Source organism: Tenrec ecaudatus, chromosome 16, assembly GCF_050624435.1.
Source record: "Tenrec ecaudatus isolate mTenEca1 chromosome 16, mTenEca1.hap1, whole genome shotgun sequence".
Lineage (NCBI taxonomy): Eukaryota > Metazoa > Chordata > Mammalia > Afrosoricida > Tenrecidae > Tenrec > Tenrec ecaudatus.
Genome location: NC_134545.1, coordinates 53380999 through 53399257, shown reverse-complemented (window position 1 = coordinate 53399257; position 18259 = coordinate 53380999). Strand labels below are relative to the sequence as shown.

Genomic DNA, 18259 nt, shown 5'->3' with positions numbered 1-18259 from the left:
TCGACATTTTTGCCTATTCAAGAAGTTGACGGATGTCCAGAATGAGGTTTGTTATTAATCAACATTTCACCTTTTTTGAAATGAGAAAACCCTTGTGTATTTGAGTTTTTCCCATAGCACTGTCCTTGTAAACTGTGTTCAACATCACAGCAGTTTCTGTGGCAGTTTTCCCAAGCAAGAAACAAAATTTCATAGCCACATGAAGTTCTATCGCTCATCACCAAAAACGAGGTTTGAGCGAAACAGCTTTTACGGACAAAGTCACTGTGATCAGAGAACCTCCCCAGGAGCAGCAACTGGGTGTACTAAGTCAGAGGAAATTGTTCCATGATCGCCACCAAATGTACATACAAAAGCTCTACCCAGTGGAGTTTTTTTCTGGTTTTTTTTTTTGGGGGGGGATATAATTTTGCTATTTAAATTAAATATTATAGTTACTAAATTCCAAGGTCAAAATTATAAGGCATGATTAACATTTGGAGTAACTGTCAATTTTTACTTATTCTTTCATTTTTTAAATCTAAACAACATATAACACATTAACCTTTTATAACCTTTCTTCATGAAGGACAGCTATTTTCTACTCTGCTCTTTTTACTTAACAATACAAGGATGCAAAAAGTTCTGGGAGAAATGCAATGAAAGGATTTTGGAATTCTTCCACAAACTTTTTGAAGACCAAGTGCATAGCCTGAGATCAGCCCGCATCAGTATATAGAAATCTCATTCCATTTTACAGGTCACGGTATTCTATCAGTATTCAACTAGATTGCTACTAATGACCGCTTGGATTTCGTCCAGTCTTCACTAATATGTCATAGTAAATAAGTAGGTTATTGCATAGAAATTTCACACCAAGAGATTCTTTGAAGATTGCTAGACCAAATTGTGTATGTACATATGTGATCTGCATTTTGAATTTGTAAATGACTTTTACAAATTTGTTATTTTTTAGTGACACTGCTATAACATGTCTGACTGTAAATCTCTCCTTGAAGTAACTACCTAATGTAAGTTTGGCATAAGGAAACCACTTCTTAAAGCAATCTTATTTACAAAAAATTTTTTCTAGAACAGATAAATCGATGTGGAATTACATTCTAAATAAATTATTTTATTTGGGGAATACAGAAAACTATCCAACTTAAATTTATAAAATGAAATAAAATAAAACTAAAAATATAAAATAGTTAAATATTTACATGTTAATAATATAAATAAAAAATATTAGTGAACAGAAGGATACACAATCTACTGTCTTCTAAGAATACAAAAGATTAATAGAATTAGCAACTTAAAAAAATCAACAGATAGAAATACATTTCCTGGAAAAATACGTAAGTATTTGAAAGGCTAAATTAGAAAATCAGTTAACATTGATTGTTTCTAATCACAAAATTAGAACTACGAAATGAAGCAATACAAGATAACTTTTATTCTTACTTAACACAACCTTATTTCTTTCTAATACCAATGAAAAGAAAATAACTAAACTTTGTAATTTACCAATCTTTTGGGATTACATTTTTAATTCAAATGCTAAAGTTAATAATATGGTATTAAGATTAGCAGGTATAATAAAGCTTCCATATAAAAATGTACTATAGGGGCTCAAGTGGAAAGAAAATGTTTTTAAAATGATGATGGCAGCATATACACAAATGCGCTTGACACAGTAGATGCATCTATGGATTGTGATAAGAGCTGTAAGTACCCCCAATAAAATGATTTTAAAAATAAACACAACTATATGTATAAAATAAAGCACTGTAAAATATCTGATTAACTTTCATAAATTATGATTCTGCTTTAATACCCTGAGTACAATATACATGGCAATAACTAAGAACACTTCCCCATCTTAAAATTTCCAATATGGGAGTAGGGGGTATAAAAGTTAAGTTGGATTGGAGGGGAACTTCTTCACACTAATTCTATCTACTACATAGGCCAAAAAAGAGAAAAAGATTCAACAGTGATTTCTAGTTTAGCCAATAAAAAACAAAACTTCCTCTAGCACAGCTACCACAAACAGTGCTCCTGATAAAGATATTTTTATTTTCATTTAACTTGGGGTTTCTGGGAATTTAGTAGTACTACCCTGATTAGCATATAACCAAGACAGCGAGAAGTCAGACTTAAAGCTACTGACAGACAGGCTTATGATACTTGCTATAAAGTACTTATAAGCCAAAATGATTTAAATTAAAATGAAGCAGAGTTATATGTTGGGATCAATACCTACAGCACAGCAAACCTGATAAATTGGGAGTACTTTAAGTATCATTTCAACAGTATTTCATATAAAATGAACTCAGCCAAATAAAAAAACCCCTCACCATCAAGTCAACTCACTCCTAGGACCCTCTGTGGGTCTCTAATACAGTAACTCTTTATGGGGTAGAAAGCTTCATCATCATTCTCCTGTGGCCAAATACAATAGTGTATGTATCACAATAAACATGTATAACAAAATGAAATTGGACACAAAGGTAATTTTTTTCAAACAACAATAATCTATGTCTTTTATTCCTCAAGGTAAATTATTTTGACATCAATAACTCAAGTTTTAATGTAGACATTATAATTTTTCATTAATTATTATACTACTACTATGAATAATAATAAAAAGGTTTGGAAGTACAATACCTTAGTTAGAGCAGCAGTATGATCTTCTCCACAACAAATATAAACTATTTTCTGAGATCTTAGTGACTTTAGCAAATTAGGAACATACCTATCTGAAAATTCCAACAAGAGACGTTAACGCCGTTTCTTAAATTAGAACTCTTCTAAAATGTGTTTCCTCTAGTTTCCAAAACTAAATAAACAATGATGAATAAATAAATATTAACTATAATTCACTGAATTTGTAGGACAAGTCTAGTAAAATGGGTTCCCAGATTTGCCTATTTACATTACTGCGATAAAGAAGGGGTTTTGAAAAACCAATGCAAGTGTTAAACTGCCCATATGAAAATTTGCATGAGATATGGCAATCTACAAATTTGAGAACTATTTCACTCTTCTAATTTTACACACACACACACCAGTTTTTATATTCACTCTTAACATACTCATATGACGCTACTTAAAAGTTTTAAGAGTATATTTTTTGTTACTGTAACAGGTAAAATATATGTCCTAAATCTGACTTAATTTTTCGTATGGAGAACAAAATATTCTCTTAATTCTTATTGCAAGTATTATTTGCAATTAAAAATTATTACTAAAGCAACAACTCAATTGTGTGTTGTGTTAGCCATTAAGGTAATGAACTTTTTGAAACTGCAGGTCTTATGGGGCAGATATTGGCATTCAACCCAATGAAGTTACAAAAAAACAGTTCCAAGATTCCAACTCATTACTAGGACTTACAATTTTTTAAAATTCAAAATGTTCATTTTCAAAACTCTAGCACCAGTGAGTGTTAAAAGTAAAGTTCAACCAAAATTAGTTTTAATGACTCAAATTAACTTTCTTGAAAATCTCCAATAGATTACTTTCCCCAATTTTACCAATTTTTTTTCTACCAGTGGCAAACAATAATGTAGTAATTCTAGTTATTAATTTGAAACATTTTCCAAATTAAAGGTACATCTTGCTAAATCAGAGATTTTTTTCAGATATACTTTCCATATTTTATTTTATAAAAAGGAATTTTTTGTCTTTCCATCCCCCAAATACTATTATCAAATAGAAAATTTTATCCGCAACTCATTATCTCCCTACATTAAGAATCCCTGCTCTATGTCAAAAGACAATCTTTCCTTTAAAGTACATTTAACTATATGAGAACTTACCATTTTCATCGTTCAGACCTAGTTGACCAAATTTATTTCGTCCCCAACCAAAGATAGCTCCAGAAAGGGTGAGTACAAAGCTATGGGCTCCTCCTGCTGCAACTTGCATGAAAGGGATGCCAAGCAAGGACTTAATCAGTTGTGGTGAAGCCTGCTTTTTACAGTCAAGGCCTAAACCCAACTGGCCATATTTATTCTGTCCCCAACTGAAGACTTCACTTGCTGTGAAATAAAAATCATAAAATTAACTATTTTTCTCATACACACACACACACACACACACAAACACACACACACACATCATTTGTAGTTTCCCATCCTTCTCACCATATGGAAATATGTACTTCTCTTTTTACAATTAAATGTTTTTCATATGGAAACATACTAAGACATACATATATGTTTGAGCATTCTAAATTCTAAAATTGCTCACCTGGAACTTTCCATGGGAGAAAGATGTGGCAGTCTACTTCCACAGTGACTGCCTTGGAAAGCCTATGAGCACAGCTCTCCTAGTCCTTTAGGGTTGCTAGGAGCCGAAATAAATAAATAGCCAGGAGTTTGGGATACTAATGAGTGTAGTCTAATTTCTTTAAGCACCTCAAGAAAGGGCTGTCTCTTTAGTACAGCAGTCTCCGGCTTACAAACAGCCAGACAACTTCTACTTGCCCTTTAATATTATGTAAATCTGTCTTCATCTTGATCCAACTGAAACCCCTACTCAAAACAAATTCTTCATCACAATCACATTTTTAAAATAATAAATCATTTTATTGGGGCCTTTACAGCTCTTATCACAATCCATATATACATCCACTGCAGGAAGCACATTTGTACATAGTTGCCATCATCATCTTCAAAACCCTCCCTCATGAACCCTTGATAATTTATACTTTTTTTTTTCAGGTTTTACACTGACCGCTGTCTCTCTTCACACACAATCACCTTTCTTGCTGCTGTACCTGCACTTTTTAAATCAATACAAAGACTAGTAAGAACCGTGGGCACCTATTCCAACTCACTTTAACAAGGGTTGGATCTTATTCATAGACTGGAGATGACCTATACTCTTCATTAGTCTGTATTTTCTCATAAGAGGGTTTATTTATCCAAGCTCAAGGCTTCAATTTTCAGCAATATGCTGACAATGTCTAAAAGCTTACCACTAGTTCAGACCTCTCCCTCTGAGCAATAAATCCTTTTATTAAAATTGACCTCACATCTCCACTTGTATAAGGACATTCCATCTCAGAATATCTTAGCTGAATTAATGACCCCATCTCCACTTCCAAGACCTTTCCCCAGTGTTCTCCATCTCAGTAAATGGAATAACTGATTTACAGAAGTCATAAACCTAAGGAGTCATCTTTAAACACCTCCTCTCTTACTTTTCAGAAATTCAACCCATTATGAAGTCATATGTGTACATAGTTTGCTTTATAAAGAAAAATCTGATCTGAACAGATTAGCTGTTTCACCTGGTTCTTCCTGCTATCATGTTTCCCTACTGCAGCCTTACTTTTCAACTTTACACGCATTTTCATCAAACTATTAATTGACATATTTCTTAAAATGGGTTATATTTAGAAGTAAATTCCCTATAAAAATCGGATTCCTGGTCTTTGCCCAAGCAACAACATCTCTCATCAGTGACTAATATGTTCTTCCAGAAATGTTTATGCATATTACAAATAAGATTTTTATGTATGCAGAGAGAATTTATAGAAATGCAGATTTGAAGTTGCTTCCCTGCAAAAAAAAAATAATGGTGTCTTCCACCTTGGAGGACAAACATGCCTTGGTAAGGACTACAGGGCTCTATATAAACTACTTTTATTTCCAAGCACATTTCATATTCCTCCCTCACCTGTTACGCTCTGGCCATGCTAGCTTTCCTCGATATTCTCCAACGCCCATTTTCCACATACTTTTTTCCTTTGCCTAAATCTGGTTATCTTTGTCTAGTTCACTTCTACTTTCATTCTGTAGAAAGCCTTCCTTGATTTCCCAGATTAAGCCCAATGCCCCTGCAATATATGTTCTAAATGCTCTAACCTTTTTCTCTAAAGTCCCTATCATTGTATACAATTACACACAATGTATATAGGATTATACTATGAAAGCTAGTAGTGTATACCTACATTGTATACCTAGTCCATTAACATAACACGGTACCTAATTCATACTAAACAAAAATCCAAACCTGATACCGTGAAGTCGATTCTGATTCACGGCAACCCTATAGAACAGAGTAGAACTGCCCTATAGGCCTTTCAAAGCTATATTCTTTACAGAGGCAAACTGCCACACCTCCACCTCCACAGAGTGGCTTGTTGGTTTGAAATATCACCTTTCAGTTAGTTAGCAGCCAGGTGCTTTAACCACTATGCCAACACTGGTCTACCAATCATTCTAAGTGCTTGTGGTAGTTACAGAATCTTGTCAATTTGAGACTTAAGAGTGAAGGGGAGGAGTTTAGCCTGTAAATCAGGTTACAGCTTGATGACCTCATTTAGAGGTGCTAAGGAGATAAATAGGTCTCTGGAGGTGGGACTCAGACTCACTCCCTGCGAGACATTCCTGCGGACAAGGCACATGGAGCTAGGCTAGAGCCCATGAGCTGAAGGAGCCACGTGGAGACCCACGCCAGCGCTGAGATGCTTCTACCACCACTGGATCCTCAAGACTTTCCACCCACTGGGCTGTGATCTTCCTGTATTCGGCGTCATTGCATGTGTTTCATGAGTCTGAAGAGGAATTAATAGATTGGTATCGGACATATGGGCTAATATCAGACTTATGGACTTGATCTGGACTGGGATGGGATGTTTTCTTAATATTCAATTGCTCTTGTATATAAAACTCTTTATTATACACATATAAGTGTCTATGAATTTGTTTCTCTAGTCTACCTGGACTAACAGTGCTCAAAAAACTGTTTTTGTTAAGTAAGATACTATTAAAGCACAAAACTACACGGGAGTTAAAAAAAAGCATCTATTAACACATATTAGTCAAAATACAAAACTGCCACCATCAGTAAAATCTTTGGGTTTGAATTTATATTGGTCCAAATTATTGGAACTGGTAAAGCAGCAATGGATACATTCAGACGTCAGGTTTCCCAGTGTATACAGCAGTCTTAATTCCCTACTATGACGTAGATGTAAGGGACCTCTAACAAATTTTTTAATTCAGCCTCAATTCTTAGTATGCCTCCTTCCCAATACCCACATAAGAAAACTATATGCCAATACCCAAATACACTAAGTGTACCGTCCGCCTTAGCTACTTCTCCAATTCTTAATAACAGCTACTCATCTTTCAAGTGTTCCATCAAATACCAATGCCCTTGTAATTTCAATTACAACCAATTAGACTTTTAAAATTATTTCCAAATAGTATTTTTTTCCTGCCTCACACTAAAACTATCAGCATATTTGTTTCTTCCACTAATGTATTTCCCTAACACTTTTTCTCTTATCTGTGTTTTCACTTATCTGTGTTTTTCCACAACTCTAGCCTAGTGTTTTATTCATAGAAAACTTTCTAAAAATTTACATTAAAGTGTAATACCAACATCAATGGAACTCGGTCGATAAAATTATTTTTTTAATGTAGGTTTTTTTTATTAATCCACAATCTATCTTTTACCTGACACATAAGTCAAAAGAATAAACGAGGAAAGCAGACAAAGCTAATAGGCTGCTCAAAATTCTTCCCTGTCCTCGCTTATAAAATGTTTACCTATAAAATTAAATACTAACAATGAAAAACTTAAAAATTAAACTGAAAAGTTACTTCACAATGAAATACATCCAATAACTAGGTAAACCTCTAATTTAAAAAATGCGTAAGACCTTTCCACATAAAACAAATCCCTATTGAGAAAAATGAAAAGGGCACTTAAATGAGTGAATAGCAGCAGTTCAAGAATTAAAGGACTCAATATTATAAAAAACTTCCAATTAGTCCATAGTTAATGTAACCCCAAAAAAACTTTTTATGCTTTTCTGTGGGTGATAATCAATAAATTAATCCTAAAATTCACATGGAAGTGAATATGTTTAAATAGAAAAAGTTGGAGGATTTTCTGCTCCTTTAAAGTATCACATAACAAAACTCAAAACACACAAAGGTGGGTGGAGCATAAAAAACAATACTCACCTTTAGATAGTGCAAGTGAATGATAGTATCCACAAGCGACCTGCACTATCTGGATATCTGATAAGCTTTTAATATTTCTAGAAAACAAGAAAAGAGATCAAGATCAGTCAGGTCCATTTAACTCAGATCTGAAATGCCTAATCAATAAAACTACGTGAAAGTAGAGTTTTCAACTGATCTAACAGGCCATGCTATTTTTCTCATTTAAACTCAATTTACCTAAAGTATATCTTGTAAACAAATCACAAATGTGACCTAGACATGAAATATGCTCTTATAATCCTGATGTTTATATTATCAGGTTTTTAAAATTTTAGCTTAAAATCTGAAGCTTTACAATATATTTATACAACAAATGTATATTATCTGTGTAAAACTGATGTTTCATGACATATTTCTCTATCAAGTCTCTTTAAGAAGCAATGGAGATTCCTATGATGTTCACAATTTATAAATAATGAAACATATTCTCTTCTTTGGCTATCTTTCCACTTTATATCTAAACCAGTAAGAGTCAGTTTACTTTTACTAAGGACAATTAATCAATTCACATTTATTTTAATCACTGATGTCTCCAGTCTTATTTCTGCCATCTTGTATTTGCTCCGTATTTTTGTATTTCCTTGTTTTTCTTTTCCTGAAACTTTGCTTAATTGTAATGCCATCTAAAGGCTAATTTGTAAAATGTTACCAAGATTACTGTGTTGCAAACATCCTGTATTCTTTGTAAGCATTTCCCCCTTCTCTTAGTCATTCTGTTTTACATCTTAGTCATTCTGTTTTATAATTTTTTTTTAAAAATGGGGAAGGGGATATGTTTCTTATTTCCCTTTACCTGATACTGTGACCTGACCTGATTCTGCCATATGAGAGTCCGGAACAAGTTCTGACCAGAGTGTCGATACCCATGATTTTCGGGAAACAGCTTCAGCAAATCAAATTTTGAGCAGGAGAAAGGAGAGTTACTCTAATTCTATATTGTTGTATTAAAAATATTTTTATAGAGTGGATTTATGTTAACTACAAAATTTGAGTGGTACTGCTACAATTAAAGAGATCCAACTGAATCTGCAACTTCAATTTTCAAACGTAATATGCCACTTTTCTGCAATTAGCAAAATCAAACCCTGGTGATACAAACACCCTAGGAATAAAAAAATACATGGACTTATACAGCTGTGCTGAAGTTATTGAACATTTACTATTACTGCTTATGAGGACTAATGTACATACAAAGTGGCTTCAAAAAGTCCATGAAAAAATCCATTATCTTTTAATTTCATTTATCTACGAAACTTTTAAAGTGCACCAAAATACTGAATAGTGGAAATTTTTTAAAATATTATTTAAAAAGAAAAAAAACTATTCTATGTATTAAATCTAAATTGCTAGACCAAGGAAAACATGTTTAAATGCTACACTCATAGCACCCATTTTTTTCCTTCATAGCAGTTATCATGATTAATGATTTTAATTGTTCATTAAATGTTTCTCTGCTAAACAATAAACTCTGTGAAGGCAGACACTACGTGTCTTATTACTATAGAATCCCTTGTGCATCGAATCATGCCTGGCAAATGGTGTATACAGTTAAACCCACCCAATCAATTCTGACTCACAGTGATCCTACAGAACACAGAACTGCCCCCTTTGCATTTGTGAGAGGTTATAAATCTACAGAAGCATGTGGCTTTGTCTTTCTGCCTTAGAGCAGCTTTTAGGGTAAAACTGCTGATCATATGGTTAACAGTACAATGTATACCAAATGGGCTCTTTAAATGCATTAAAGCATGGGTCCTCAAGCTACGGCCCCCGGGCATTTATCTGGCCCACTGGGTGTTTTTGCCCCGTTTGTTTTTTTACTTCAAAATAGGATATATGTAGTGTGCATAGGAATTTGTTCATGGTTTTTTTAACTATAGTCCGGCCCTTCAATGGGTCTGAGGGAAAGTGAACTGGCCCCTGTTTAAAAGTTTGAGGACCCCTGCGTTAAAGGATACGTGAATTTGTAAAGCCTTGGAGGCTTTAGTTAAACTAGTAATAAATTTACACAAAATATCTGTCTGCACTGCAATTTACTCTCAATGATTCTCCTTTGCAAAACCCTATCATAAGGTTTGGACTACAACATAAATAACAATTTTTAAAACATACTATAAAACAGTCATTACATATTACAGAATGGTTCCACTGTTACAGAAAGAGATTATTCTGTGCCATCAGAATGCTCAACAAAATATTCTCTTTCATCGTCATATATATTTATTAATACGTTGAGACTGGGAGTGAGACAGATTGTAATGCTTTGTTTTAGCTTTAAGGGATGTAAAATTAAAAAAAACTCAACTCTAAAATTCAATTTAATAGATAGGTTTACTATGCTCTATTTTTCCTAAAGAGATAATGAAGTAGAATATATTTAATGAAATAGAATTTTGTAAAACTTATCAAGAGCATTACATTTTTTAAGGTAAAAATATAATTTAAATGCTTTAGGGTTTCAAATTTTTAAAAAGATCAAAATACACTCACTGAAAAAAAGTCAGATTTTGTCTAAAACTATAAAGCATATAGATTCCTCACTAATCAACTTTATGTAATGAAAATCAAAATTCAGATCTTTACAACAAATATTTTAGACTATTTATCATTAAAATGACTCCCCAGAGAAGGGTCACAGCCTTAAAAATCCTTTAGATTCCTTACCTATCAGACTGAAACATTGGTCTGAGTGGCTATAAAAAGAAAAAAATTAAACCGAACCTAACATGAATTCTTTTGTGACATACACATTGGTTTCAAACAACAAAACTACCCCAATATTTACAGTATATCAAAGAATTTTAAATAGAACCAATAAAATAGTTGGTTCATTGTAACGAACTAAATAATTTCTTCACTGGAGTCTTAAAAAAACTGTTCAAAATTTTAAGTTAATGAATTTGGAAATGGAATGTAAATACCTCCCGGTGAATCTGGAAAAACCTTTTAGGCTTTGAAAATGTGTACTGTTACATTCTCCTACATTTCTAACTTAATGTATAATGGTAATAAAGGGAGATGGTAGGCATTGGCACTTTCGTTTTTGAAGATAAAATCCCAACTAATGTTAACAAAGCCTAATGAAAAGGCTGCATTAATTAACGAGAACCTTAAAGAAGCATTAAATATTTTCTAATAAAAAAATAATTTTCTATTTCTAGTTAAGGCACCATTTTGCTTAGTCATTTAAGAAAATGCATAAATAACATCTTTCAATTTTGAAATTTTAGGTTCACAACTGCTCTAGTCTCTACAATTAAAAAAAAACCTACCTTTTCTTTTTAAAGTCAGGTGCTAAAAAGAGGCAAGTGCTATATATACTCTTGCTAAAATTGGCTTAAACCAGGAAATAAATTTTAACTCAAACATGTTTAGTTTCTATAGTTTAGGAATAGCTGTATCATCTTCTTATAAACTTTTAAATTATACCTATACCAGAGAAATAAAATTATAAAGAACACATTACAATTTTATTGCTAGCTTGCTAGCTATTGTTTCTTCAAAGTTTATGTGGAAAATTATGCACTACCATTTACATTTTTTAAAAGCCAGCAAAATTAGGTCTTAACATCTTTTTATAAACGCTAATCCTAGGGAGCTTCAAAAACAAAACAAAAAAACTCAGGGGAAATTCCCACTATCTTCCAATTCCATTTTGCCAGGAACATTTTGAAGCCCCTTTGAATATATCCTATATAAAAAAGGACTGAATAATTTCTTTCCCAAGTGGTAATGGTTTCAAAACTAAACTATGCAAAAAGTATTTAAAATCTAGTAAAAAGGAAGTTTTACATTCTTAAAATTTAAAATCATTTGAAAATTTCCATATTCATATAAAAGTGGTTAAGAAAGTATAGCCTAATATGAATTTCTACTCTTCTGATAACTAATAAAAAGTCTATAAGCACTAAATTCTAGAAATCTTACAGATATGTTTCCTCCTGTTTTCTATATATGCTTTATTAACAGTACCTTCAAAGCCAAATGATATCTCTAAATCCATAGGAAAAGCCTATTGTTGTTGAGTTGGTTCCGACCCTATACACAACAGAACAAACACTGCCTGGGCCTGAGCCATCCTTACAATTGTTCCTATGCTTGAGCTTATTACTGCAGTCACTGTGCTTCAGCTATGTCTATCTATCTCATTGAGGGCCTTCCTATTTTTCATTGCACCTCTACCATACATGATGTCCTTGTACCTCATAAGATACAAGACTGTGTATCTTACGAGAACAGACAGTCTCAACTTTCTCCCAGAGTGGCTGGTAGTAACAGCCCAAGCCTTAACCCATTACATGGCCAGGGCTCCCTACACAGATGGAAAAGCATAGCGCAAGGACACACCCTGACATACCCCTTGTCCTATTAGCTATAACCTGCATTTTCAACGGAAACAAACATATCAATCTTTTTTCCCCTCCCGCCTCTCTAAACATATCAATCTTAACTTAAAAATACACTAAGTGTATGTAAAAAATGTCACCTGCACCTGAACTAAATGTAAATTTAGTTTAAGTATACTTTGGTTCTATAGAGAGTTCTCATTTGTTCCAATAACTATTACCTGAAGGAAATAACCAAAGAGTTTAGGGAAGAGGTAAGAACTTCTATGATTTAAGATATTAGGTAACTTCTCTAAAATCTACTTACACATGTTGTTTTCTAGTTTTATATAAGCTAATAGTTAACACATTAAATTGTGATCATTGAAGTATTAAAAATCAGAAACTAATTAAACTCTTTTTATACCAAGTAGGATGGACTTTTTACATTCATAGAGATGTCTGTAAGTTATAAAAATCAGGCAATCAATATTTAATAAATATTCCAATAGCTAAGGTATTAAGTAGTTCTGATATTTTAAATTAGTCAAAGTAACAAACATTTCAGCGTGAGAAATTCTACCATAAAGTGAGTATTCCCCATGTCTTATCTTTATAAGCATAAATATAAATTTAACTGCTTGTGGAGAAAAATATGGAGCATATAAAAAAAGATACTACCAAATTAAATAACCTACCCAGTGAACTACTGAAGACTTAAAATGGAAGAAAATAATTAAATGTCAACTCTTAAATGCTCACATTAAGCAAAATGACTTACAATCTAAACTTCATATTAACAAATTTATTATACAAATTTGTTGAAGACCTTTTGGTCACCTTTGTTACCTGGGTACTCTGGTACAGTCCTCTGATCCTAGTAGGCCAAGTTGTCCATCAGAATCAAGACCCCAAGCATATACCTGGCCTTTATCATTTAATGCTAATGTATGAGCTTCTCCACATGAAACTGCTACAATATTTTGGGCATCCAGGGCAACAACCTGCTCTAAAAAAAAAATCAAGAAGAAAAAATTACCTTCTAATTTTAAACTTCCAATGAGAATAAAATACATGAAATTCTCATTTTATGCAAAAGATTAGGTTGTTTAAATACACACTAAATAATTCTCTTTGTGGCAAATATGTGCAGATACACACTGTAGCACATAGTGACTTGAACCTGTAAGCAAGAAATTGAGATTCATAAAAAATCTCTCAGAAAGTCTTCTCTACTCAAAGTTATTACCAGTAAAGAATTCACCTGAAAAAAGGTATCTTTTAAAGTTGTGCTTTTAATTTTAAAAGTACAATAAAATCATAATTGCCAACATAAAATCACTATCAACTTGAAGGCAACCAACCACAAAATAATGGATGATTTTGAAATTATGAACTTGAACTTGGAAATTTCTGTAGATAACATCTGTAAGATCTTATAAAATATACACTGAGTAATGAAAAGTAAATTATGACTATTAGTGATAGGGTTCATAACAAAAGATACAAAAATTCTCTACGTGGCTAAAAATGTTTACATTTTAAACCAGAAACTAAAATATATTGGCTCTTCATAAGATTGTCAGTATTCACTGACATATAATTGGGAGAAGTGAGATTGTTTTTTAGTTTTTGTTAAGATAAGCAATGAAATTTTCCTTACAGAGACCACTGCAAGTCGTTTTAGTAAATGCTGTTTAAAATTAACGTTTTCTTTTAAGCTTCATCAGAAAACTCCAACTACTATCTTCAATAAACCTGAAAGCCACATGTTGAAGAGTGATTAGAACTGGCTCAATTAGGAACTCTTTAGAAACATTATTTTGGGTCAATATACAATGCAGCGGTTCAAAAATAAAGCACACCACATTAAAGAAATTGATCCCTAGGTATGAAGAAAATGAATTGTTATCTAATTATCCTGAATTTCGGGTGGGAAGTTAGCTCTAGATCTTGTACACCAATTTGTATAACTCTTAAGATACTAAAACCTAAAGGTATAACTCAAAACACGTAATGATACATTTTAAGTACTTTAATCAGCCCTAGTGATGGTTACGCATTGGGCTACCAACCACAAGGTCAGTAGTTTGAATGCACTAGCAGTTCTGCAGAATAAAGAGGCGGCTTTCTAATCCCGAAAAGATGTAGTACTACTCTGTCATACAGGGTTGCTATGAGTCACAATCAATTTGATGGTAGTGAGCCATGTTACAATACAGTGTTGATAATTTTTTAAAGTGGGGACCAATACACTTAAGTTCATTATTGTAATCTCACACCTTTTGTGTATGTTTAAATTTTTTGCATGGGAACTTCAAAAAGCTCAAAAAATTACACTGTCTTTTGATTCCATCATTCTACAAACTCTTGAAGCCTCCTTGTATTATAGAAATACATATAAACAAAAATGAAGCCAGAATATAATTGGCTTTCCCTCCAACTCAAGAAAATCAGAAGTATGATACCATTTCTTTATATCAGAACATTTCCCTAAATTTTAATGATATTAAAAGGACAATATAAAAAATTTGTTAGCTTTGACAGAGGTCCAAGAAATAAGTGTCTCCAGGAAATCCTCAAAGGAAATAACAGTAAAAAGTAGAAAATGCCAGACTGACAAATAGTGTGAATAACATTGGCTGTAAAATCAGAAACCAAAATCCGAAAAAGACACACACATTCATATCAAACACATCTACAGTGTACTTCTTGTTTTCCAAGCACTATAGATACAATGATAAATGAAACATGGTTCTTGCCATCAAAGGGTTAAAGTCTACTGAAAAACAGGATAATAAGGTAAAGATGGGAAAGGCTAAGAAAAATAAACAAAAGATAGCGATGAAAATATGACTTATCTATTTAAGCCTTGAATAATAGTAGAAAGAATTCTGAGAAACAGTGACACTAGAAAAAACAAATGTGAAGTACCTAACTGGGAAAATTCCAATAATTTCTTTTGGTAAAAATAAACCAAAACAAATACCACTAAAAAGAAAATCAAAGACTTATGAAAATAATAGTAGAAAAAAAGTTACTCATCTCAAACAAAAAATAACCTTTCGAATTTGTAAAAACTTAACACGGGGGGAAAAAAAGACCTATAAAGAAACACACACACTCAACTCACTGCCATCAGGTTGAAAACCGCTCCTGAGGGTTTCCGAGATGTCAATCTTGACAAGAACAGAAAGCCTGGTCTTACAGGCTTACAAAGTAGTTGGTAGGTTGGACCCACCAACCTTCTGGTTAGCAGTCCAACTCATAACCTCATACACCACCAGGGCTCCTTACTTGTATTAACAGTTTATCAACTTGATTAATGAGAGAAATGTAAAGTCAGGTTACACAGACAAGCCAATATTATGTTCAATTAGATAAATCACCAAGCTATATGTTTTCAATTGATGTACTCTTCTATGTGGGCTAGTGCATTAAGAAGTTTAATTTAAAAGACAAACACACACGAGACAAAAAAACTCCAAAGTAATGCTATTTCTCACCTGATACCCAAAATTTGGTAAGGCTTACCAAAACTTGGTAAGTATAATTTCTACTGAAGTCACACTGGTAGTAAAGAATGTTTAAGTGCTCAGGTGCAAACCAAAGTGTTGGAAGTTCTTACCCACCAGTCACTACTCAAAAGAAAGATAAGGCAGTCTGCTTCCATAAAGATTTAAAACCTCAGAAACTGACCTATACTTTATTATTAATAGGAATCAATCCCACAGCTGGTAGATTCAAACCTTTTGGTTAGCAAACCAGTGATATGCAACATCTGTAAAGCACACAATGGTATCATTGCTGCTTTAAACCACTGCACTACCAGGGTTCCTCTCAGGTTGTGCACTGATAGTGGGAGTAAAACAGTACTAGCTCTAAGAAGAATACGACATTATCTAACAAAACACATATGATATGCACTTACCCTTAGATCTGGCCAATAGCACTTTCTGAAATTTATCCTACAGATATACCTAAGTATAAAAGTATAGCTAATGAACAGCAAAAAACTGGAAACACTAAGTATCCATCAACAGAGGATTCCCTCTACACAACAGAATACCATACAAAGTAAAACAAAATGAGTGAGGGAAGAAACTGTATAAAATGGAAGATCTTCAGGGTATATATATAATGGGGAGGAAGGAGGGAAATTGGCAGAATCAAGATATAAAAGAACATATGAGTTTTGCTATCCTTTGTGGAAGGAAGAGAAAGGGAAATAATATTTGAAAGTATATATAAAAAGTTATATATTAAAGAAAAGTATATACATAAAATTAATTAGCTATACAGAATGAAGGCTTAAGGGGAAAAAATGGAGGCATAGTTTTACCTAAGAGTGTTGTCAACATTGTTACTTTGTGTCTAACTTTCATTGTTAAAAGCATTCAGTGATTTCAGGATTTTAATCTGTTCAAGTGAATGAATGTCCCATGTATTTTAGTCCAATAACCTTTCCCCAGGTGGTGGCAGTGTTTACAAATTGAGCTGTGATCCACATGATCAGCAGTTCAAAACCACCAGCAGCTCCCTTGGAGAAAGACTGGGATTTCTTTTACTATAAAGAGTTAGTCTCAGAAATCCAGAGGGGATGGCTGAATCAGCAGTGAGTGAGTGAGTGAGTGAGTGAGTGAGTGAGTGAGTGAGTGAGTGAGTGAGTGAGTGAGTGATGGATATACATTGTCCTTTTCTCAGAATTTTAAATTGTGAATCACTGGCTAGATTAATGACAGTTTATTAGAAATATCACATGTCCTCTGCAGGTTACCTATTTTCTTTCTCAAGAAGCTGATAATGCTGTCTCTACAGTAGACCAGGGATGTATATAAATCTCAGATCTATGAATGGATCCTCAGCTTGCCACCTAACTGTAAACTGTGGCCCTGCTCAATCTTGTTCTCAACTAAGTGATCACTGAAGATATGGGTATTACAGCCAAGTTTGATGAAGAAATAGCACGATCTAAGAAAAAATACCTTCTGTTGTCTTAAAGCAGTGGTTCTCAACCTGTGGGTTGCAACCCCTTTAGATGTCGAATGAACAGGGGTAGCCCGGTTCATAACAGTAACAAAGTTACAGTTATGAAGTAGCAATGAAAATAATTTTATGGTTGGGGTCACTATAACATGAGCAACTGTATTAAAGGGTCGTGGCATTAAGAAGGTTGAGCACCTGTCTTAAAATAAGCAGTCATCTAGAAGAGATAATCGGCTAAATTCACAGCCCACTGTGAACCAAGGATTGTAAATAATAAAAACCAAAACTAGAGGAGAGAATTGTATTAGCACTTAAATTCTGAGCACCTACAGTTTGCGAAAGGGTAGAAATGACAGCAAAAGCCCCAAACCATTTGCAGAGTCCCCAAGTGTATTATGCTTCCAATGAACTCTGTCGGGCTATTACTGCCCAGGACGTGAACACTTTTGTCCACAAAAGTGCATTGAAAAGCAGACTGTAGATATAGTTAGGTTAAAAATTCAACATTTTGCCCTTTGTTTTCTTTTTTGACCACTTTGTGGTTGAGGTTTTTCTGTGTGTCTGATTTTGTTGCTGTTTTAATATGATTTTCTTGATATAAAATCCAGGACAGATAAATCTAAAAAGAACTAGAGTAATAGCTCCTTAGTGTTGAGGTTGGAGGGAAATGGAGAACTAATAATAATGGATACAGAATGAAGAAAATGACCTGAAACTGACTGTGGTAATGTTGTACAACTCCTTCATATTATTTAAAAAACCGAATTGTAAGGAAAAAAATTAAGAATCAAATGAAAACACAAAAAATTTTCAATGTGAATATATATATATTGCTTTGCTTGTGAATGTATGATCTAAAGAAAAAAATAAACAAAATATAATATAAAAGCTTGGAGAAAATTATTAAAACAAATGTATTAAAAGCCAATGCTTTCA

At 33.2% G+C, this 18259-nt stretch overlaps 1 protein-coding gene across 3 annotated transcripts in view; it reads right to left on the bottom strand.

The window, feature by feature from the left end:
* Positions 1–18259, bottom strand: part of HERC4 (HECT and RLD domain containing E3 ubiquitin protein ligase 4) — a 132726-nt gene that overhangs the window by 87343 nt on the left and 27124 nt on the right. For all 3 annotated transcript variants that reach the window (XM_075534773.1, XM_075534774.1, XM_075534775.1), the window contains 4 exons: positions 13187–13346; positions 7971–8047; positions 3804–4025; positions 2650–2741 (listed from right to left, as the gene is read on the bottom strand). In XM_075534773.1, coding sequence (XP_075390888.1) covers positions 2650–2741; positions 3804–4025; positions 7971–8047; positions 13187–13346 — 551 coding nt within the window. The remainder of the gene's footprint in view (positions 1–2649; positions 2742–3803; positions 4026–7970; positions 8048–13186; positions 13347–18259) is intronic.